This window comes from Diceros bicornis, chromosome 37, assembly GCF_020826845.1.
Source record: "Diceros bicornis minor isolate mBicDic1 chromosome 37, mDicBic1.mat.cur, whole genome shotgun sequence".
NCBI lineage: Eukaryota > Metazoa > Chordata > Mammalia > Perissodactyla > Rhinocerotidae > Diceros > Diceros bicornis.
In genome coordinates this window covers 14,495,795-14,520,882 of record NC_080776.1, presented here as the reverse complement: position 1 = coordinate 14,520,882, position 25,088 = coordinate 14,495,795, and the positions used below count along the sequence as shown (strand labels likewise).

The 25,088-nt window shown below is 41.5% G+C and overlaps 1 protein-coding gene across 1 annotated transcript in view; it reads left to right on the top strand.

The window, feature by feature from the left end:
• The first annotated feature begins 2,199 nt into the window (after positions 1–2,199).
• The window catches only part of DOCK10 (dedicator of cytokinesis 10), a 262,692-nt gene continuing 239,803 nt past the window's right edge, over positions 2,200–25,088 (top strand). The window contains exon 1 of the mRNA XM_058533107.1: positions 2,200–2,322. Within this exon, the coding sequence (XP_058389090.1) occupies positions 2,200–2,322 (123 nt within the window). The remainder of the gene's footprint in view (positions 2,323–25,088) is intronic.

The window sequence follows — 25,088 nt, the reverse complement described above, 5'->3', positions numbered from 1 at the left end:
ACATGATGTCAAGGACTGAGGAGAGTCCCAGTGAAATGCCCTGATTGTAAAGGTCAGTTACATCCACCCTTCTCAGTGCGACCCATGGAATGAATATCATGCAGGGCATGGAATGGGCAAACAGGCATTTGTTCATCAAACCCTCTCACACCAGTGTTCTGAGTGACTCCCTGAAGCTGGAGAAAGTAAAATTTGTAGTAATAAAGGAAGTACGAGTGATTTCCTGTTACTTGATATGATTGAAGAATGGTTGTGTGGGTTACTCAGCGTTCTGCATCAGCTCAGCCGGTCGCCCTGCCTAGGACACATTATGAGGTATTTACCATTACTGCAGCCGTCGCTTCCAGCATAACTTCTCTTCTCCTTTCTGTCTTTCCCTGCCTCAGGCACTCTCTGCTCTCTGACTGCACCTGCCCATCTAAGCCCTTGGGAAAGTCATCCACAAACTAATATTTATTGAGCACATACTGAGTGCCAGGCAGTGTTCTGAAACCAGGGACAAAGAATAGATACCTCTTCTTGGGCAGCTCAAGCTTATTCAAAAGTGCTTAACGTATTATCTCTCTCAAGAGAATACGCATTTGAAAGCATCACCACAGCGTACACTTGTTAGAGGAGGGTGTGGTTGGAGGGAGTAATTTCCACAGAGACCTTCAGATGCCACCACAGAGACAACCACCTATTTTGTTTACCCCTAAAGATTATGTTGTTCCCATGTTGTATACCAACGTGAAAGCATACAATGCAAAACGCGATGTTTTGTTATAAAGTGTATTGTAGAACCAACTGATGTTTCAGACGGCACTTCCCAAATCTTCCTGAGCCTCTGCCCATCATGATTTCTAGAATGTTCTGGAATAATGCCCACTCATATCTCTGGCTAACTGAATCCCAGACAGCAGAGAGCTGACTCAAATGCATTTATCAGCCACTTAAGAATTTTTTATACCCATATGTGACCTCGTGGTAAGACTATATATTAGCTTTGGAAAAATGTCAGGGTCACAGATCCATAAAAAGCTGTTAAGAAAAGCCTAGAATACTTGGAGTGGCTGTCCCAGATCTCTCCAGACTAGTGGCCAGGGCTGTTCTTCCGTCCACCAAGCCCTGCACTGAGTTGGAGAACCACCCTGGGTGTGATTCAGGATGAGAATCCTTGGAAGACTTTAATCAAACAGCTGGAGACAATGTGCACGACACATGGATGCTTGGCAAGAATGGGAGCAGAAAAACAACACAAATGTAAGTCCATCCCCATATCTGACCCACACTACCTGGTAACCCCATGAGTCAATCCTAGCCTCCTACGTAATACCACTGCCCAAGCCTCTTGGCCCGCGTTGCCCTGATTTATACATACTTGTATTCGTTTATTTGTTAACCTATTTGCTCCTCCCACCCCCAACCCAAAAAATGCATCAGCCCTACACAGCCTTAAGGTGGGGCTGGTAAGTTCCCCTCCTTCATCCCCAGTTTCCAGAACAATGTGAACTGGCACACAGTAGGCGCTTAACGAATACTGGTTGAAGGCATGTATGAATTAGGAAGCTTATTCCAAAGCCCTGAGTGAGGACTTTAGCCAAGGAGACTTGTGAGGCTGGCTTGGGCGATGCTGCGGAGATCCCAGCCACCAGATTCTTAACAAGCCTCTGCTCCCTTTCCAAGGATGGAAGGGCGAACTGAGTTCGGTCCGCGCCCATTCGTCAGCCCCGGAAAGTAGGGGCCAAATCAGCAAAGCGGCCAGAGCCCCAGCCCTGCGAGGAGCCTCCAAATGGGGACAGGCCCCGCCCGGAGCCCCGCGGCGGCCGCCCCACGCCGTCCCCCGCCCCCTGCCGGTCCCTGGGGCGGCGGGGACAGCCCCGGCCGGCCAGCTGAGCCGGGCGGGGGGGCGCGGGCTGGAGCCGCCCCACGCGCGTCCCGCGGCCCCCGCTCCGGAGGCGCCGCCGGGCAGGGGCCGCTCGCCGAGTTGGCCGCGCGCGCCCGAAGGAGCGCAGAGTTTGCAAAGTCGTCGCGAAGCTTCGGCGGAGAGAAGGGGGTGGGGGAGTGCGGGTGCAAGAGAGAAAAACCCGCCTCTTGCGAGTAGAGCGAGGAAGAGGGGGGGAAAGGCTCCGAGTTCCGCTTCCTGAACGGCGGCTGGGTAGAGAAGGTTGGCGCTGGGAAGGCCGGCGGGACGCGCGCTCGCGATCGGCGCGGCCGGCGATGGCCGGCGAGCGGACACGCAGGTTCACCCGGAGCCTGCTGAGACCCGGGCAGGCGGCCGAGCTCCGGCACAGCGCCGCGTCCGCCGCCGCGGTGGCCGTCAGCAGCCGGCAGCAGCAGCGGGTGAGTGCGGCGCGTCCTCCGCGCCTCCCCGCGCGCCCCGGGCGGCCAGGGACCCCCGGCCCGCCCCTCCTCCAGCGCCCCTGCCCTGCCGCCCCCCTCCCCTCCCCTCCCCTCCCCTCCCCCGCACTCCTCCTCCGCCGCCTCTGCGGGCGCCCCTGGCGCCACCTCCGCGAGGCAGCGCCACCGCCGCGTAAGGACCGGGGGGACTCAGATGAGCAGCTCTGTGGGCAGCAGAAGCGCAGCGTGGGAGAGGATGTGCGTGGGTTTGGGGGGTTGGGGAGGTGGCGGGAAGGCATCGCGAGTCACATCGGCGCTACGTTGTGGGGTGCCAGGCACCCCAAGGGTGGAACATCTCCAGATCGGAACTCCTGGGTCCACAGGTCTGCGTGTCCCCTTTACCCCGGCGACTAGCGCGCAGGGAGGAAAAGATGTGATCCGAGGTCCTCGCCGGGACTAAGGCTGCGAGCCCCGCGCTAACGCTCTCGTGGAAATACATGCGGTACTTCGCACCACCCTCCCTCGACCGTGTAAAAACCCGCAAACCACTTCATACTACGCCAGAAAGGGCTGGAGACCAGGGTGGTGGAAACGTGGGTCATTAAGCATCCAGTGGTTTCTTGTATTTTTCTAAGACGTTCGCAAGGTTCTCCCGCCAAGATGACTTTACTGGTTACTTCCTTCTTGAAACGCCTTTTAAGCGCGGGGTGATTTCCGCGGGAAATCCCTAGGGCACCAGCCAGCCCTTCTTGTCGGTTGCCCAAATCATATCCATATCTCTCCAGATGTTCATAAGTTCCAGTAGGTGTCACACTCCGGGGTGGAAGTGTCAGGGGAAAAACACAACTGTGGTGGGGAAGGGGAGCGAGAGGGAACAGCCTTAGAGCAAGACGTGGGCTCACCAGCCGCGCTCTTGGCCTGCCTGGGCTGGACCGGAATCCCACGTTTTGGGCTTCATTTTCCTTTTTGCCAGGAAATATCATTAGGAATTAAACGGCTTCTTTTAAGAGTGTCAGAGAAGGTGTTACTCTTGCCAGTCACCCAGGAAGAGGGAGCCAAGAGCTGCCCAGAGCCAGTTCCCACAGCCAGGACTTTTCACTAAAGCCAGAGGTCGGAAAGTTGAACAGAACGGAAGCTAATTGCCTGGCAGAGGGAAGAGGCATTAGATGCCCAAGAGGGTGGGGGTGATTGGCGTGTGAAAGGAGTTGGTGGCCAGGGTGCCTTCTGGTTCACTTACCACTGGCTGCAGTCCCCAGTGACTCAGAAGTGATTCAACTATTAGCCAACCCCGTGCCAGGGGCTGCCCGTGGTTCTGATATCAGCGTGCACATTTTCAGAGCAGGAAAGAGAAACTGTCAAAAAGAAGAACATTTGAAAAAAAGATTCAAGTAAAAGTAGAGATAATAAGAAAATCTTCAGGCATGCATAGAGAATAATTTTTCCTTTTGAGTGATCGTTCAGGATTGTGGCTTTGTCATTCTCTGCCGTTTGCTTTACAATAACTTTATTTTGCGTTTGATTCATTTCACCAAATCTCAGTAATGATCTGGTAGAGAAGTGCAGAGACATAAATAGCATTCAATTGGAATAAATAGCTCTAAATGTTTTTGATTTTTGTTTTGTTTTTATGTGTGTTCTCCTAGAGTTATTGTAGTGCTGGGATTTCTATAAAGAATATGTATCCTGGATACATTTCTACACGCGCACACACATTACATTCTCCAAATTTACGTTAGACTTGAAATCCTAGGGTATCTTGTCAAAATGAATAAGCTCAATGTCTTAAAAAGAGTTGGGGGAGGGGGCGATTCATCCGCAAAGGTTTTCCTGCCTCCCTGCCTTCACTTCAGCACCTTGGCTAACACTCCGGAACTAGCTTCTGCCAAGACCTTTCATGGGATGGTACACATCTAGTCAGGCAGTTTTGGCAGCGATTTTGGCAGCAAGAAGACATGTGCTTTGCATTCCATCCTATCAGTTAACTCTTGAAGGGAAACAGGAAGGTGATGAGTTTTCTGAGTTGGCACCCAAACTCAGTGAGATTCTGTGGGGCAGAGCATCCCTTTTGAACCTAGAACCTTGTAACTGGACTAAGCCGTGGAGACTAATCCTTGCTTACGTTGATCCAATCCCTTAAGACTCTTTATGGGTGTTGCTTCAAGTCTTCAAATTCTGGTTGTCAAGGGAGAAAATGAATAGGATGTGGGAAGAAGATTGTGGGTAGCCCGCTTCAATACAGGCAAGTAGAATTGTGTGTATTGGAGCAAGCTGTCATTTATTGAAAAATATTTGAGAAACACTAGAAGGTCTCGCTGAGAAAAACTGTCTTCCTGCTAGATTCATACAGTGCCATTTCTGAAGTCCCTGTTTTGGGGACCAAAATCCTCCGGAATGTTAGAGATATTGTTGTAGGGTTTGAACTCTGCTCTATCAAATAAAAATAGATAAGGTGGTGAGATTAACAAGGTAGTTTTGGACTCTGAGAATGGGATATATATATTTATATATACACTCACACACACCTACACATAGGACAGGAAAGCTTCGGAATGCGTTTGGATTGTGGAGAACAGAGAGCACGGGGATGCTGAGTCAGGGCACGACTAGGGGGGCCAACTTTTATGGCTATTCCTGAGGAAAGCAGAAGTAGATGCCAAAGCAAACTTGATTTCAGTTTTAACCCAAGACACTGTGGTAGGCTCATGTGCATGCAGACTCCTAATGAGGACCCACCGTATTTTGCATCCCTCTTAAGAACGATTATGAAGAGATATCTGCATTCCTGTGTTCATTGCAGCACTTTTCACAATAGCCAAGATACAACCTAAATATCTGTCCAGGGACAAATGGATAAATAAAATGTGGTATATATATATGTATATATTTACACACACACACACACACACACACACACTGTGGAATATTACTCAACCTTGAAAAAGAAGGAAATCTTGCCATTTGCAACAATGTGGATAAAAGTGGAGGATATTAGGCTAAGTGAAATAAGTCAGACACAGACAAATACTGCATGAACTCACTTATATGTGGAACTTAAAATAGTAAAACTCGTAGAAGCAGAGAATAGAATAGTGGTTGCTGGGGCAGGGGGTGGTGGAGGTGAGGGGGAAATGAGGAGATGTTAGCCAAAGGGTACAAAGTTTCAGTTATGCAAGATGAATGAGTTATGGAGATCCAATGTACGACATAGTGACAATAATTGATAATACGGTATTGTATTCTTGAAATCTGCTAAGAGGATAGATTAAATCTTCTCAACACACAACGGTAACTGTGTAGAGATGATGGCTAAGTTATTTAACTTGGTTGTGGTGATCTTTTCACAATGTATACATATATCAAAACATCAAATTGTACACCTTAAATTGATATAATTTTTATATATCAAAGATATATCAATGAAGTTGTTAAAAACCAAAAAATAAGCAACAATAATAAAGAACAATTATAAAAAAAGCCATACATTTTGAAAAGAGAAATATTTGCTCCTTAGTTATCCTAAAATTTTTTCATAGAAAACAGATGAATCACAACTCATGCAAAAGCCTATCAGGGGATCACGTAAAATTTAAGTAATTTCCTGACACCCCATTCCTGGTAGTCCCACAAAACAAGCCTCTCTAGGGCAGAATCTCAGTTCAAAAGTGATTAGCAACATTTCTTCCATGTCAGGACTTGAGTGTTGTATTATTTTGGGGAACTATACATAGCATGTTGGCCTCAAAGTTGTAATGCCACTATTTAGACATTCTTTTTTGATAAGAAGCTCTTCTTTTAAAATATATGAAGTATATTTGTACTTTGGCATGAATTAGTTCATTTAGATAGCTTTCTACAATTCCTTAACCTATAAACCTAGGGTTTGTATACATTTCTGCATATATATTATATTTGGTAGCATTTCAAAGGAAAAATACTAAAAAAAAAGTACAGATTACCTTTCTGCTAACACCACTGTCACTTTGAGAGAAGTGGAGTTTTATTTATAGAATGGATATGGGTGGGTCAGAGTAACGGAAGACTTTGGGTAACAGAGAGGGTGAGAGCTATCTGTTGTCAGATGATGAGACAGAAATACAAAGGCAGGTGGAGGTTTACCTCCAAATAATCATTTGGTCAATTTTTGACTAAAGCCTTTCATGTCTTTCCTAGATCGGAGCATCCCACTTCCTTTACTCTTTAATACATTTGTGACATTTACTCTGTTGTTACACAAAAATTTCTCTGAAACTCATTTTTAGTTGTATCTAACTTTATTAACTTTTTTTAAAGAGAAAACATCTTGCCAGAAGTGATGGTACTTAACCAGTGCGTTTTCTCTCTCCCCATCCAGCCAGAAAAGGTCAGCGGTAAAGAGAAGACAGTACTGACTTCAGTCATCACAAAAATTCCATATCCTCGCTTTGCTTTGATGTTTTCTAACGTCCTCTGTTCCCCAATGATACTACTTTTGACATTTTAAGGAGCTTTGAATACAAGCAGAACCTTTGACAGATGAAAGATCTTTGGTTGGGAAGTGATGAATATATAAACATGTTTACAGGAGCAGGAGGAATTCCTAGAAGGAAGAACTTCCTCTCCTCTGAACTTTGTGGTATTTATATAGTTGAGAGTAGGAGGGGTTTTAAAACATTGAGTGGGAGATACTAGAATTTCCCAAAAGTCATGTGATGGAAGTAAGAGTAAGTGAAAAGCTGCAGAAAGTGATACTGAATGAAGATGAAACACTTGTTTTCCTGGCAGTGTCTAGAGTTAAAAGCAGTATGGATGGTGAAGGCCTGTTTGATTGGCATTCAAGGCACAGTCATTTTGTTGTTGTGTTTTTGGACAGGCCTCTTCAGAAGAAGGGTGTAGCTTTAGCAGAAATCACATCCTTTAGCAGAAATCACACATTCATGGTTTCATATGAGGAAAGTCCCTTGTGTGGTGAAGAAGTCAATACAAACTTAGTCTACAAGATCAAGTTCAAATGTTATTGATTGTATCAACTGTTTTTTGGCTTCTCAAGGGCATTGCAGGAGGAACTTTGAAGATAAATGGTAATGACTGCCAAAAAATGAAAGAATGACTAAATGTCTGGTTTTTGGCTTTTTCTTCACAACCATTTTCTCCAAGGCCTAGCATAGAAAAAGAGCAGTAATTAATGTGTTATGATAACCCTTTATTGAGAGGCTACAAAGTGTCTGGCACAGTGGTAAATGTTTCATTTAATTTTCAGAGCAGTTTTATGAGGAAGTTATGATGGTTGCAGATTACAGAGGTGGCCATGGAGACTCATGGGAGTAAATACTTTGCTTAAGTAACTGACATGGGACCTGTTTCACATCCTGAACAGTAACTAGCAGAGGGTTACCTTCTAGTTTTGTAGCTCCTTCCAACAGCGTCTCAAAATAGGAGTGCATGAGGAGTTGATTATGGTTGATGTTGCCTCCTGAGTGGTAGCTCGACCTAAGGAAGAGGAACTTTGTCCTTCCCACTGGTGTTTCAGAGTACCTGTCAGTGTTTGCTTCAGTGTTCCTTTGAGGTTAGAAGCCACAGCAGAGGCTGTTCCAGGTAGCCATAATAATAACAGACCCTCCCGAGGCAACCAGTGTTCAATTGTTAAGTCCTTAAAATATAAACTTAGTCATCCTCAAGCCATATATCTGGCAAATTGTGAAAGAGGGTGGGGTTACTTCTTCTCAAGTCCACTGCTCTTCTAGGACTGGCTGCTTCTCCATTCTCAATCACTTCACCCCACTCCAGCAAGCACCTGAAATTTTCTAATGCCTTGTGTGTCCTTGAGCACATATTTCCATTTTAAACTAGGATGTGTTGGGATTGTTTCTTTCACATGCTATCTTATTTGAAGGAATGATTCTGAGGGTCTTACAAAAATGCATGTGAGATAACAACAACAAAAAATATAGTAGGTAGGGGGTAAAAAGCAATATTAACAACAAAAAAAGCAATATTAGGAAAGTTAGATATAGTCAGGAGTAGGTCAGTGGAGTAGGATCAGTAAATAGAAAGCATAACCATTAAGTCCTACAATCTTGCTAAAAGGTGCTTCCTAGTGGCCAAGTCAAAGAGGAAAGTACGGTCAGCCATGAGATTAAGAAGTCTATAATGTAAAAGAAAATAATTTGCTCTAGACATGTTCAGCTTTAACTTGTACTGAGACTCAAGAGACAAGATAGTTTCTTTCTGTGATTTTTCATAAAGGGCAGCATCATGCAATGATAGGCCCTCACCACTTAGAATGTGGTCCATGGGCCAAGAGCATTGGCATCACCTGGGAGCTTGTTAGAAATGCAGAATCCTAGGCCCCATGCCAGACCCACTGGATCAGAATGTGCATTTTAACAAGATCCTCTAGTGATTTGTAAACACATTAAAATTTGAGAAACACAAAAGTAAGCTACAAGTTTAGCCTTATTTTTGTAGTATATTGTCAGGTAAAGGCAATTATATGAGGATCCAATAGAATGTGATTTATTCTACAAATCTTTGAAAGAGTCTCTTGAGGCAAAGATAAAATTGAGACCCCCTAAGAATGAAAATGGGATTGGTTCATTGCTAAGTGATTTTAGGGACGTTCCTTGCTTATTTGTTTATATTTTCTCCTCCTCTAGCAACTTAATTGTAGTATGAACTTAAGTTAAGCCTCTTGGTTAAGAAAAACATTCCATAACGCACATGAAATAGTTGCAATCTGAATCTGCAAAAGTTCTCACCCTGGGTGATAGCCCTTAAGACGTCTTCCAGGGTGAGGCCAGTGTTACCCACATACCAGAAAATTTTAAAGCAGAATGATTCCAACCTGTGAAGGGCATTCAATAGTGATTCCTGGTTGCTTTATAAGATTTATGTTGCTATCATATTGAAACCCTTAGTGATTTGAAAATAATTGGTTGTATCAGAAAATCTGACGGCTGGAATCAGAAAACCATGAAAACGTTTTTGTCTTTCATAGTCATTGAGTCTCAGAAAAAAAATGATTTCTCTCATTCACATTTGAATGCCCTAAGGATGAGATTCCATGGAGTTAAAGATCTTGATTTCCCATATGCCATACTGTGGTCCAGGACCCCTTTGATTCGCTGTCTTTCCCCACCCCCTTGGGATGCTCTCGCCTCATCTTAACAATCCAAGTTGAAGTCCCACCGTGTGCTTTGAACAATTTGGCCAATTTGGGAGTTGGTGTAGGAAATGTCAGAGCCTGTGAATCTGGAAACTAGAATTCCAACCCTGGCTTTATGACTTTGCTAAGTCACTTCTCTTTTTGGAGTCTTGGTTTCCTGGTCTGTGAAATTAGATGGTAAAAGGATTGGGTTCTTCCATTCGCCATTTCTCTGCCCCAGAGTTCTCACAGCTTCTCCTTCTCATCCCTCAGGGTCTCATATGCCACCTCCTTAGGAGAGTCATCCTGGGTCACCAGATTGAAATATTTTCCCAGCCTCCTTCTGCCACAACCTTCTCTGTTCCATCACTCTGCTTCATTTTCTTCATAGCTCTTACCACTACTGAAAGTGATCTTTTTCCTTATTTAATTTCTTGTTCTCTTTTCCAACCTTTCTGCCATCAAATGTAAGTGCCATTGAGAGAAGAAAAGTTGTCTATCTCACTACTTTTATGCTATATTTACTATATGAAAATGGAGGGGGGAGTCTCCCTTCATTCATTCATCCATAAGCAAATGAGGTGCTTAAGGAAAGTCAGGAGAGTAGGCTGGATGCACATCAGTGAGAGATTGTAGTGGGATTATGACTTCAAAATTTCCAGGCTGTCAGTATCTGCTAATGACGTTCCTTGAGTCATCTTTTTCACGGTCTGCTTGGTAAGTGGTGGAAATGCGATTATATAGAAAGATATTGAGCACGTCCTATGTGCCAGGTACTTAATCTCTTTTAATCCTCATGACAACTCATGGCAAAGGGTTTTTATATCTATTTTATAGATGAGGAAAGACATGCTTAGAGATCAGGAACTTACCCCAGATCAGATGACTAGTAAATGATGAATCCCGGAGTCACACGCAGGCAGTCTGGCTGCAGAGTCTGTGTTCTCCACGACTGCTCTGTACTGCAGACCAGTTCCACCAGGCAGACAGGGCCTCATTAAACATGCAGTTAGCATCCATGTGAGAGAGCAAGGAGAGAAAAAGAAAGCTCAGAGTACCAGCCATAGGAAGAGGTCTTTAAAAAGAGTTTCTTAACAGGAGAAAAGCTGTGGCTGTTTTTGCTCTGCTTAACAATTTTTTATTTATGATATCTCAGCAAGGTGGGATGTTGGAAGAGACACCACTTCTGGACACTATGTCAGTGCTCAGTCATTTCCCAAGGACCAGGACTGGCACGGAGTGGGTTAAGCTTTGCAAACAAAGGCTCCTTCAACTTGAAAGGGCCATCATTTTATTCCCCTCCTATAGAAATACATTTCTGGCACGATAAGCATGAGGTAGTTGGGTTACAGCATTACATCTGTTACATTGTCTTTTGTAGTCTTGATTTTAACGTTCATGTTTACAAATGAGAGGGTTTTTTCCCACTGAAGTGAGATTTGTTTGCCTCTTATCTTTCACAGCAGTGTCAGTGGGCTGGAAAGAAATGCTTATGTTTGCTGGACTCAACGTGTTGACCTACATTAAATGATGTAGAAATAATAAAATTTAATGAATGTGACTGCGTTAGTGGCAATAGAGAAAAACAGTTGCCTTTGAAAACGTTAATATTTTGCAATTGGATTGAAGTGGAAATGTGTGCCTCTGAGACTAGAAGAATTAATGGACCCAAATCATCAAAAGTTCCTTTAATTGTGCTGCTAAATGTGAAAATAGTTTTTCTAATTTAATTTCAGCGTACCTCCTCTCCTGACATGTAGAATTTGGGAAGCTAGGCGGCTCTTTAATTTAAACACCAAAATGGCAGAGTTTAACAATAGGCTCTGGAGGGTGGTCTGTTGAAGAAGATGACACCATTTATGATTAGCACAATAAGCCTTTCTTCACATAATTATTTTAGTAATTACCAATTTAAGTGAAAAATGAAGGGTGTCAAAATGACCAATGTCTTTCGACCTTTCAAATTACACATTCTATAAAAAGGACACAGGCATGAACATTTGACTTGGCGAGCAAGCAAACAAAAAACCTAATAAAATTTACTATTCAATGAAATATGACAATTAAATTATTTTTGAACAACCATTGTTTATTTGATTAGCTCTTAAATGTCCCTCTGTCACAGCTCTTTAGAACAAGAGAATGGAAATTGACTACAGCTAGGTAACCTTCCCAAAAATGACAGTGATGCCAGAGCTCAGTAACTTTTTTGAAGAAGAAAATTCAAATATTGAGAACTAATATTTAAAATCATTTACTTTTTTTACATTATTTTAAAAATCAGACGTTTATTCAAAAGAGGATTTTATTTTCAAATGAATAAAATTCCAATTTGCTTTAAAGCGTATCCATATACATAGCTATAAATTTTCCCTGTATGTGAAATTATACTACCCTGCTAGTAATAAAATTTACTGGCATATCCATGTGCACAGATAAGATTCTTTCAGGACCTCTCTGAGTATTAGGAGGCAAGGTTCATTTATTAACTTCAATTTTTTGAAGTCAAAAGCCATTATGGGCTTCTATCCAATCAATTTGAAAAATGTACCTTTTTATCATTAGGAACCAGTGGTATCCAGGCTGTGTAACCTTGGCCAAGTCTTTAAGCTTCTTTGAATTTCAGTTTCCTTGTCGTTAAGGTAAGAAGGTTGGACGTTAAGACCTTTAAAGATGCTTTAGTCCTAAAAATCTAGAGCGTTCTTATTCTTTTTAAGAGGTTTTCATAGAGGATTGAAATAATTTTTTTTTCAATTTAATAATACCATTATTGATTAAGATATCTGATTTCAGCAAGTAGAAGAATTGGTTCAAATGATCTGCAACCAAATGTGTATTTCAGCAATGGAAATGGTAGCATGAAGTGGTTATTTGAGGATGTAATGAAGGGCATGGCTGTTTACACACCCACACCCAGAGGAAGGGGCTAGTTGCATGGGAATTGACAAAAGGACAACCAACAGTGACAAAGGTGGGCAAGTCAGCTTCTTCTGACCTGGTGGAGGCTCCTAAGCAAGCATACAATCTCATTTCCCTCTTTCTCCTCCTGCAGAGAATGGTAAGACCTACCTGCTTTAAGAGAGCATGCTTTCCAGTTCCCAGGCCCAATCTTTGTCATTGCAGCCCTCTGGCTTAAGGTCTGTGCCATCCTCCTCTCAGCATCCGTGTGATTCAAATATAGGCGAGTGAGGGGAGACTATGAACTATCCTCCAAGCTACACACTTTCTCCCTGCCATCAAAAAAGCTGTGAGAACCTCTCTTTTTCTAGCTCTGTTTCTGTCTCTATTTTTTGTCTCTGCCTCTATCACCTCCTTCTTCCTTCTCACACCTGAGAAAGGTAATATGATCTGTCCGTGCCCTGGTGTGATTTCAGAGATGTTGAAAAGACAGCAGTGTCTTCCTTCAGCCCTGTCCCCAGATTGTCCTCCCAGCAACCTGATCCCTCACCAGGTCCACGGTCTTTCATTCCGAAGTTAGTAATCAACAAATACACAGAATGGCCATTGGCTTCTGTGTATTCATGCCAAATTGTAGACCCATTCTTGGGCAGGTGTACCTTGGAAAGAGCCCTGATCCCTTAGGATAAACGGGAGTAGAAGTGGGAGGCTAGTGGTACCAGAGATAACTTTTCGTGGCTTCACTGGTAGCTAGTTTGATCTCTAGCATAGTCAATTGCAGTTTACATGACACTTGTCCCTGTTGCCTCTCCTGGACCAGGAGGATGAAGTGTGGTTTTGCTCTCACATCTCCAATACTCGGAGAGACCTTCAAGGATAGGCACTCTGGTTTTTGTTGCCATATATCCAGGGCAGCAAAATGCCCGGCACAGAGCAGGTGCTTACTAAATGCTTGCAATGTAAGAAAGAATGTCACCCTTGGAGATGACAAAGTACAGGTTAGGCATGTGACAGGATTTGCAGTATAGAAAGTCTTAGGTATGTTGGAGAAGAAATACTTTGTCAGTAAAGCATCAGCATATAGTATCTACTCATTAATCACAAATTGAATTGAAGTAAACTGAATGGAATTGAATTCAAGATGCCCACAAAATGCAATTCAAAGATTTAAAAAAATTAAGTGTTGAATGTATACTCTGGGATAAATCAGATTCAGCCAAGACGGTGTTATCATTGTTCCAACACCAGCTCCTTCCCTTGTGGGCACCTCGGTGGCACACACAGGCCTCGCTTTGTGGCCAGGGATGTTTTTGTCATTCCCACTGATGCTGTCAGCAGTCACGAGGCTGGGGCAGGACAAAACTCTGAGGGGGTGCAGAAAATGATTGATTAAAATTCAGGAAGTGTGGGCAACAGAGTTTTGACAGCAGTCTGTTCCCAGTCCCATGATGGAGAGTGGTTTACATTCTCAAGAAAACCCTTAATAAATCACCAGAGCTAGATGATTTTATCAGTGAATGTGAGTGCTGTTTTAGTTGTTAATAACTCTGCTTCTTGCCTTGAGGTCAGAGAGCTTTCCTGACACTGTTTTAGATTATTGTAATAAGAGTGCTCTATGTGGGCTTTTTTAATTCTAATTTTCATTTAATAGTCTCTTTGTACATCTGTACTTTTTAAACTTTTGTGGCTTTTATTAAATTAACAACTCAAAATTATAGAAAATAATGAGGAAAAGAACTAGTGGTCACCCATAATCCCACCACCCACTGGTAACAACTTTTGGTGTGTTTATTTGAAACGTTTGTCCGTTCACAAAAATATTCTTTGACATACGTTTAAGCTAATATCGAATATTTAAATTTTTCATGTGTGTTAAGTGATTCAAGCTAAATTTTGTCCAAAGAATTCTTATTTCTGGCGTTTGTGTATACCAACTCCACATAAAATATATGTTCAGAATAAGGAAAGAGGAATTGTGCTACATTTCTTGGTATCCTACAATCATAAACATTTAGGCCTGTAAGAAAATTTTATCTAAAATAGATAAGGAAGCAGTCACAGGGAGGTGTGAGTGGATACGATCAGGGTCACAGAGCAAGGGCATGAATGACCTCAAACAATAGATAATACTGTTTGTCCTTCAGCCCAGTTCACTATCTGCAACCATAAGTATAATTTAGTATCATAAAATGAAAGTCTAGAATTTTACTTATATTTCTATGGAGTTCTTCAGTAAAAATGAATAAGCCTTAAACCCAATAGGGCACTGCCTTAAAGGAGCTTAAATAGTACACATACACTTAACCTGAGCATTCACACATGCTTTACTTCTTGAACATATGAGGTCAATATTATCTATTGTTTGCTGACACCCTGTGACCTGTGTTTGGCCGCAGGTTGAAAATGTGTGCCTCTGGTTTGTGAGTGCAGGAAAGGGTGCAGCAAGGCCCTTGGGCTGGTGTCATTCCCACAAACTGACACAATGCCTTTTGTCCCCACATCTAGTGATCTGAATGGTGGCATGTGATCTCTTTGTGCCTTAAGAAGTGATCAGAACTTGACTGAATCTGGGCTTCTGCGACTCTATAGAGATGCAGACACTGTCACTAGATTTCTAATGCTGCCATAACAAAATGACTATAAATTTGATGGCTTAAACAACACAGATGTATCATCTTAGCTCAGTGAAGGTGAGAAGACTTGACCAGGCTAAAATCAAGGTGTTTGGCAGGGCTGTGTCCCTTTCTGCAGGCTTGAGGAGAAAATCTTTTTCCTGCTCATTTGGGTTATTGGCAGAATTCACTTTCTTTCTTGCCGGATGTAAATTGAGGGCCATTTCCAACTTCTAAAGACTACCACATTGCTTGTCCATAGCCCCTTTCCTCCATCTTCAATGTTAGCATTGGTGAGTCAAGTCCTTCATGTGGTTCATCTCTCTGACTCATTTTTCTGCCTTCCTCTTCTGCTGTTAAGGACTCATGATTATATTGAGCCCCCTGGATAATCCAGGACCATCTCCCCATCCTGATCAGCGACTTTAACCTTAATCACATTTGCAAAGTCTCCTTTTCCATAAAAGTTAGCATATTCTCAGGTTCTGGGGATTAGGATGTGGACATCTTTGGGGAGCCTATGACAAACACACGTAGAAGGATTATTAAAAGGAGCAAATCTTCCCTAAGCACTGTTTTTTGATCCTAATACAAAGTAGAGGAAACAGTCTTTTGTAGAAGATCAGAGTTCAGTTCCAAAACCTGACTCTTTCTATTGGCGTGGACTTGATTAAGTTAACGAACCTTAGCTTTTCTCCTTGTAAAGTAAGGAGACACAAAATTCTCATGAGGATCAAATAACAACATGCATAAGAGTTTTTTAAGCTGCGTTCGTGTTCGTTGTCATAGTTGTCATCCAGCCAAGGAGAAAGTCAGTCATTTGCTCCTCTGCCCATGTGCCTAGGAATAAGCATCTTGGAATGAGTGTCACTTTGAATCAGTTGACAAGAGACCATCACCAAATGTGACTGTAGTGGGGCCTTCTCTGGGCATTCAGGGGAATCTGAACCCTGTCTGAGGTCTGCTTAGGGCCTAGTCTCTGACCAGACCTCATCACTTTGTTTGTGTGAGACTAACTTTGATCCACGGTAGATCTCAAACCTACCAGAGCCTGAACTTCCTTCTCCATATTCTCGCTACTATCGTCTACTGAGGAGTCTGGTGGGTGGGACCAAGTACTCATGTGTCATGGCCAGACAAGCTGTTTACAATGTGTGTCCATGGACTCAACGACCAGTACTCAGAAAGATAGGCTGAAACTATCTTTTATCTTTTATCATTTAACCATTAGGTTAAAGGAACCATTTAACCCAGGCAGTTTTATTCAAAATGGCATCTTTGATTCATTAATAAGCAGAGACCAAGTATGTTTTTGGTCACAGAAGAATGGATCAAGTATTCCTCAATATGTTTTCAGTTCATGGAATACCTTGAGGGAAAATGGACCGCTTAATGTTGGGGTTCACCAGAGATCTAGCCTTAGACCTTCTTCTCTCTGCCTTCCCCAGAAACCTCCCTACATGATTCATCCTCTCACACAGGTTCAGCTCTCACCTATGCACAGATACTTCCAATTCTGTCTCCACTTTGTGCTCTATATCTGAGCTCTGCCCATTGATGTCTCTACGCTGGATCCCTCAGTTTCTTCATACTCAACAAGTTCCATGTCTAACACATTTTCTTGCCTCATAAATCTGTTCTTCTTATTTCCTGAGTTTTATATCTCAGTTGATCCAGTTAATCTCAAACTGAAACCATGCTTAATTCTTTCCACTCTCTGCCACCCGACATGGGATCATGCTTCAAGTGCTGGCAATTCTACCTCCTAAATATTTTGAACATCTCCCTGACCTTAATGATCTAGGTAAGTTGCCCAAGATTTCTTCCCTAGATTGTCTTTTGCAACGTCCTTGAGGTTTTTTTTCCCCAGCCTTCTAACTAGTCACCTTCCTGTCTCTGGTCTTCCCACATGGTAATCCATCTTTTACACTTTGCCTACATTATCTTGTGAGCACACAGTTTGGAGTAAGATACATCTCTTCCTGAATTCTGCCGATGCTCTTGATTACTGCCCCGAGGAATTAAATCTCACGTGGTTCCAACCTACCTTTCCAGCCCCACTTTCTAGTAGATTCTCTCCTCAACTTTTTCCACACTACAGCCACTCAAGGTTCCGGGCATTTCCCACATATGCTGCTCAGAGCACCCTTCCTTTCTTTCTCTTCTTGTTCAGCTCCTACTTGTCTTTCTAGAGCCAATTCACTTTTTTCCTTCACCTGTTACCCTTTCTTGAGTCCATAGGCAGACAGTCTCTTCCTTTTCTATGTTTCATAGCACTTTTTGAATATGTTAATTACTTTTTTGTTGTAATTATTTAGTTATTGTGTCACCTTATCAGACAGTTATAGAGTTTTATTATAATCTAATAAATGATTTTTGGTTAGATGGATGGAGAGATGTATGTGCATGTTTATAGTTCTTTTAAATGTTCTAACCACTCCATGCCATTTTTAAAAGGGAAGTTACTGCAAATATTGTAGTGTAAGAGGAGCAATATGGCATTGTCTTTCTCTTCCTTACTTAGATGATTTAAATATTACCTAGCGTTGGAAATAATAAACCAGCATTCAGGTCCAATGCTTTTGAAAAAATGAAACGGGTTCAGAGATTTTTTAAAAGGACCCGTTTTAATTATTGCCTTTCAAAGAAATGATGTGACTATGAGGAAAAATTGCATTTTAGGTCTGTGATTTTTCTATTTTTCGAAGTGCAAACTCTATCATTTCTCACTGCAATTTTTAGCTCCTGAACATTTCTACCATTTCTAACTATTTTTCTAGTTGCAGTGAGTTATAATTAATTGTGCATTAAATTTTTTATGAATTATCCAGTTGGCTGGGGGAAATATGGAGACACTAAATTGCCCCATTGCTAACATTGAAAATCTTTGATCTAATAGTTCCAAACCCCAACATCCCCTTACTGCCTGGGTCAAAGGCACAGTGGCCACCTTTGGGCTCCTGGTATGCAACATGCATCTGTAAGCCATAGGCTTTTATGTTTGATCTTTCCGGGGCCCAGAATGCACCTTTCACCATTCTTCCTCAGATGTCTTCTTACTCATCATTTCCTCAAGGAATCTTTCCCTGATCTCCGACCAAACCCTAGTAAGCTTGAATTGCACTGGGTACCTGCCTCCTGTGGCAAATACTGGTTTTCTGTTTTTAAATTATGATGTATTTCATATATAAAAAGAGTAGCTAGAATATATATTTACTCCTTAAAGAGTAAAGATAAAACTATTGCTTATGAAGTGCCCATGAACAATCCTTTTCAGACCTCATCCCTATGCCTCTCCCCATCCCAAGCTCCTTCCTTCCCTAGAACTAACCACAAAACAAAATGTGCTCATCACTCCTCTGCTTTGCTTTTTATTTTTTTATTTTGAAGAACATTTGATTACAAAAAAGTTATAAAAATAGCATAAAAAAATCTGATATACCCTTCCCCCAGATTCCCCAAATGTTACCATTTTGCTTCTCTCTCAGCTCTACACCATGTGAAGATACACTGAGAAGATGGCTGTCTGCAAACAAGGAAGAAGGCCCTCATCAGACAATGGATCTGCCTGCGCCTTGATCTTGGACTTCCCAGCCTCCAGAACTGTGAGAAATAAATGTTTGTTGTTTAAGCCATGCCGTCTACACTATTTTGTTAGAGCAGCCCGAGCTGACTAAGGCTTTACAGAGGATAAACGCAGCAGGCATCATCATAACTAAGTGACCAGTAAAGGGACAAACTGACATCATGTCACACCGACAGGATGCACACACCCACACAAACACACACACACAAACACACGATATTGTTTTTCTGAAACATTAAAGAATAAATTGCATACGTGATACCCTTTTACCTCAAAATACTTCAAGTATATTTCCTAAAAGCAGTTCTCTTACATACCTGTAATATAATGACCAAAGTCAAGAAGTTAACGTTGATACAATAGTAGTATCTACTCCACAGCCTTTATTAAGATTTTGCTAATTGACAGATAGCTAATAGCTAATTGCTATTTTTTTCCTGGTCCAGGATCCAAGGATCACATCGCGTTTAGATGTCACATCTCTTTAGTCTTCTTTAATCTAGAACAGTTTCTCAGTCTTTCTTGACCTTGACATTTGGAAAAACATAAGCTCATTGCTTTGTTGGATGACCCTTAGTCTGGTTTTAGACTGATGCTTTCTCATGATTAGATTCAAGCTGTAAAGTTTGGGGCAGGTATGTCACAGAAGCCATAGGGTAGCCTCAGTGCATCCTGTCGGTGTGACATGATGTCAGTTTGTCCCTTTACTGGTCACTTAGTTATGATGATGCCTGCTGCGTTTATCCTCTGTAAAGCCTTAGTCAGCTCGGGCTGCTCTAACAAAATAGTGTAGACAGCATGGCTTAAACAACAAACATTTATTTCTCACAGTTCTGGAGGCTGGGAAGTCCAAGATCAAGGCGCAGGCAGATCCATTGTCTGATGAGGGCCTTCTTCCTTGTTTGCAGGCAGCCATCTTCTCAGTGTATCTTCACGTGGTGTAGAGCTGAGAGAGAAGCAAGCGCTGCAGTGTCTCTTATAATGGCACTAATCCCTTTCGTGAGGGCTCTGCCCTCATGGCCTAATCACCTCCCAGAGGCCCCATCTCCAAATACCATAACATTGGGGAATTAGGGTCTCAACAGATAAATTTTGGGGACACAAGCATTCAGTCCACAGCAGTTCTCTCTGTAACTAACCAGTAACTTGTGGGGAGATCCTCTGAGATGCCTCTGCTTCTCCTCATACTTTTGCTACTAATTTTAGCATCTGGAGATGATACTTCCTGAAACAGTTATTACTGTGGATGGACATTTAGGTTGTTTCCATTTTGTTTCCTTTTATTTAGTGGTTTACTGTTATAAATCTCCTGGGGCACAAGGGCAGGGTCTTCTGGAGGGCACGCACTTCTGCAACTTGAGCAATACCGCCAGATTGTTCTCCGAAAAGACTACACCACTTTCCACTTGCACACACACTTCCTTGACAGTAAACTTACTGTCAGACTTTTTGATTTTTGCTGGTTTGCTGGGTTTAAGATGGTATCATATTGCTCTTTTCATTTGCATTTCCCTGTTTGCAAATTAGAGCATCTTTTTATAAGTTTACTGGCCATTTTTGTTTCCTTTTGACACTGATGACTTAGCATATATTTGGGAGATTTGAGTTCGTATCAGCAAGCGTTTCAAAAATTAATGGTAGGATGATTATTAGAAGTTGTTTTTTAGAAGGAAATTTGTTGAATTTATTTAAATTGCATCTTGAAGTTTCATTAGCATTTTCTTAAAACTATGTTGGAACTTAAGAACAGCACCCTTCCATCATCAAGTTTATGGACTTCATTACTCACTACATAAATGTCTCATATAAAACTCTCATAACGAGATTCACAACCATAAATGCAAACAGGTGTCTCCATTTAAGGAAATTCCAAGTAGTTGAACTTTTGCCCAGATCTGGGGACAAAGGGACTATTTGGCCCACAGAGTTTCCTGGCTTCAAGCATTTCTTATGTAAATCATTTGTTTAAATCAAACTGAATTATACAGTATAAAAATGTCTCACTCATTCCATTTGAGTTGTAGTAAACACCCAGCCTGAAAGGCAGATAGTAATTTCAAAGTCTCAATTTTTTCTAGGTTCTAGTCATAGTATATAGTTTATATTTTTTAATTGATGTCATAATAGTTTATAACATTGTGAAATTTTAGTTGTACATTATTGTTTGTCAGTCCCCATATAAATTAGTCCTTTCACACCTTGTGCCCACTCCCAACCCCCTTCCCCCTGATAACCACCAAACTGTTCTCTCTGTCCATGTATTAGTTTATCTTCCACATATGAGTGAAATCATGTGGTGTTTGTCTTTCTCTGTCTGGCTTATTTTGCTTAACATAGTACCTTCCAGGTCCATCCATGTTGTTGCAAATGGACAATTTTGTCTTTTTTTATGGCTGAGTAGTATTATACTGTGTATATATACCACATCTTATTTATCCAATCATCAGTCGAGGGACACTTGGGTTGCTTCCCCTACTTGGCTATAGTGAATAATGCTGCAATGAACATAGGGGTGCATAAGCCTCTTTGGATTATTGATTTCAGGATCTTTGGATAAATACCAAGTAGTGGGATAGCTGGATCATAAGGTATTTCTATTTTTAATTTTTTGGGGAATCTGTATACCATTTTCCATAGAATCTGCACCAGTTTGCACTCCCACCAGGAGTGAATTAGGGTTCCCATTTCTCCACCACCTCTCCAACATTTGTTGTTTTTTGCCTTGGTGATTATAGCCATTCTCATGGGTGGAAGGTGATATCTTAGTGTAGTTTTGATTATTTGCTTTTCCCTGATGATTAGTGATGTTGAACATCTTTTCATGTGCCTGTTAGCCATCTGTATATCTTCTCTGGAAAAATGTCTGTTCATGTCCTCTGCCCATTTTTTAATCGGGTTGTTCGTTTTTTGTTGTTCAGTTGTGCGAGTTCTTTATATATTATGGGGATTAACCCCTTGTCGGATATATGATTTGCAAATGTTTTCTCCCAGCTGGTGGGTTGTCTTTTCATTTTGATCCTGGTTTCATTTGCCTTGCAGAAGCTCTTTGGTCTGATGAAGTCCCACTTGTGTATTTTTTCCTCTTGTTTCCCTTGTCTGAGTAGACATGGAATTCGAAAAGATCCCTCTAGGTCATAGTATATAGTTTTTATTTTAGAAGAGTCTCTTTGACTTTAAGTTTAGGTTAACAGTTAAGTACCACACTTGTGTGAAAATGTGTGGTCATGCAAGTGAGTTGGATATAGAAGAATGACTTGTTTTTACTGACACAGGGTGGCTATTGGTCAGAATTGGGACTTGTAGCTGGGTCTGGGTTCTGGCTGACAAAATTAATCCTTCAGGAAATAGGTGAAAGGGCACCTGCAAAACGAGCAGAAGGCAGCTCATTTTGACCCAACAAGAGAAATGGGCATAGAGTGATTATGTAACTTGCCAAAATTACACAGTTTTAAATGGCAGAGATAGGACTCAAGCTCTAGAACTCACCATCTTAGCTACTCTGCTATAAAATACTGTGTATGTTTGTGTGTGGTGTGTGTGTGTGTATGAGCATTAAAACAATATACATTTTAGGGCATAATGGGAAAAATGAATAGTTAGGAAAATGTCATTTAATGTTATTGAGTATAGACTCCAACTTGATTTTAGTTCTTTTGTCACTTACTAAATGGAAAAACAGTTTCTACAAAAGTTCATTATAAATAACTTATTGAAATGAAAATATTTGTAACTTTGTAGAACAGCCTAGATTATTTAATATCTGGGTCCCATCTTCCTGTTATGTGATGAACTTCCAACAGACTCAAGTGTCCCAAAGGAACTGTATCCACTTTGACATACTGACACGACTATCATTTATCTCTAGGAGTAGTCTTAAGAATACTGAAGAACACAGACACTCAAGTTTGTAAGTCTTGGAGAAGAGCTGGGAGAGAAATAAAACAAACCAACAATAACAACAAACTCTTAGGACTGTTTCTTCTATCCCCTGTCCCAACTGAATTAGGAAATCAAACTGCAAATTCAAAAAAGCTGAAATCTACTAACGTATGTGATTGCTACAGGAACCTGCTGCCAGTATCTGAGATGCAAACCTTGCCACAAAGTAGAATGAAGCTCCACCCATAGGGTGCAGGGTCTTCATGGACAAATCCTTCCCTGAGGTTATCTTTTTCCCACATTGCTCCCACTTCCTTAACAACATGTTTTAAACAAATAAAATTGATTAAAATAAACAGTAAGAGCAGTTTTGAGCGGAGAATAATCATAAATGGGCATTCTAGGGTGGGTAGGTAGGGACATAGATTGCGGTAAGGAGGCGTTAGTATCTGCTTAGCTTTAGTGGAAGTGAAAGATTGATGAACTGATGATTTACTCACTGTTTAACCAACTGCCTAGTTTTACTGTCAGGTTCTCTGATGGACTCAGGATATGCTGCTGAACAAGATCTTAAATGATTCCTGCCCCATTGATTGTTTAGTACAAGGCAAAGCTTCCCAACTTCCCTTACCTTTAGCAGACTCCCTTGATTTATACCCAACCCTCCCCCAAAGTGTAGCTCCTTAAACAAAATGCTGATTGTTATATCTTTGCAGATGTGTTTAAAACCAACGAATATAAACAGTATATTTCTATGTCACATATGCATTCCATCACATTTATGGAGTTGTTTCCATACAAGTACAAGGGGGAAGGAGGTGTGTGTGCATGTATCTGAAACCCAAGATGCTTGGGAATCTAAACCAATTTCATTTTCTTTACTAGGAGGAAATGCTCTAGTGTACATCAGAAATTAGATTTCTGAAGGTGGGGATCGTCCTAAATGAAACAAGTGTTGTTTCATTTATCTCATTTTGAAACGCTTGCAACACATTTTTAGAAAATTACATCATCTCATGATTGCCATTAAGTTGACAAATTGTCCCTTAGAATCTTAAAATAGCTACCTCTACTCAGAGGAGAGAAACCCCCTAGAATATATCACAGCAATCAATGTCACTTTTTTTCATCCAAATAATGTAATAATAAAGTATGATTTTTGGAGAACAAGCATAATAAACAAAACAGGGGAAAATGGCTTTAAAAATACTATATGTTGCTGGGTTAAGTTGTTTGGCAGAAAATAGATACTTTGCTTCATGATTAGTTTATTATTTCTCTACTGCTTCACCAATGTGTTCGCCATATTTTATCTTGGTCTTTGCTGTGACTCATTTGTTCTGCTCTGAAGACTATATTGACAACAGATGAACATAAATGCGTGGCTTATTCTCAACAAAATGTTGAGGACATATACTTACAATTGTTATGACTCCCCTTTTAAAAATATTATATGTGTTAATATTGATTTCAAGACTATTTACTAATGAGTCATTATTAATGTGAGTGTTCTAGAATGGGAGAGAAAAATAACAATAACATTATGGCAGTTTCAAATTATGAAAAGCCATAGAGGTAAGTGCTCTGTCTACCTAGACAAATAGTTATGTATATGTCGAGTCTGTGTCTCTGACTGAGCTAGATTCATAAGAAATTAAGGCACAAGAACAACATACGAAGTGCAGCTATGGTTGTAATTGACACCCATGTATTCAGGGCTTTAGCTTGTTGGTTTAGCTTCGTCAATTGGTCCCGTAGCTCAACTGAAAGCATGGGAACTTGCCTAACTTATACTCAGGTTTTGGCTGCTGCTCCTTTTAGCTTAATAATCATGAAATCAGTAGACCATGCTTTGCAGAATGAGAACTGAATATTAAAAACTTTCAATCTTTTGTTCACCCTCACATTCCAGCCCGATACCAAAGCCACAGCTAAGGGCTGTGTTTGCGAAGGAGCTTGCAGCAGTGAGAGGATAAACCCTCTGTTTCAGAATGGAAGCTTTGGTGTCAGAGAAATGTGGAGCAGGCCACTGTGTTTGACAGAAAATAGTAGGCATTGAACAGCTGGAAACAAATGGAAGCCAGGAGGGAGGAGGTGCCAGGAATATCAAAAGTGGGTATAAACAAGAAAACCAGGCAGGAGCATGGGGCACTGAAGTGGGATTGGCTTGAGGGTTTGTATCTTAGCCAGGAAAAAACAAAATTAAACCACACTCTCCTGAGCTTTGAAGCTGCCAACCCCCAAATTCACAGTTGCTGTCTTTTTAGTTAACCATGAGGGTCTGTTTCAGATCTTGGGAACCTAGAGCCTGTATGAGTTGAGGAGTGTGGTATTCCTCCATATCTGTTCAGGAAACGATCATATCATGTGGCCAGGATGACAGCCTTTACTCATTCAAAATCCCATACATAATAGGGGTTCTGAGGAGGACTGCGCACACAGAGAGGCTGGTGAACAAAATGTTAGATGATTGGTCTCCATGTGGCCCAACCCGTAAGGCTGTTTTCTCTCTTACATAATCACCAAAGAGTTCTTAACAATTCAAAAAGAAAAGTTTAGAAAATGTATAGCCATTCAAAAATAGATTGTTGCTATGCTAATTGGTAACAGAGCTTTACATCCACTTACATGACAGCTTGGAAAGACCTAGAACTCCCCAATCTTCGGCTGCAAC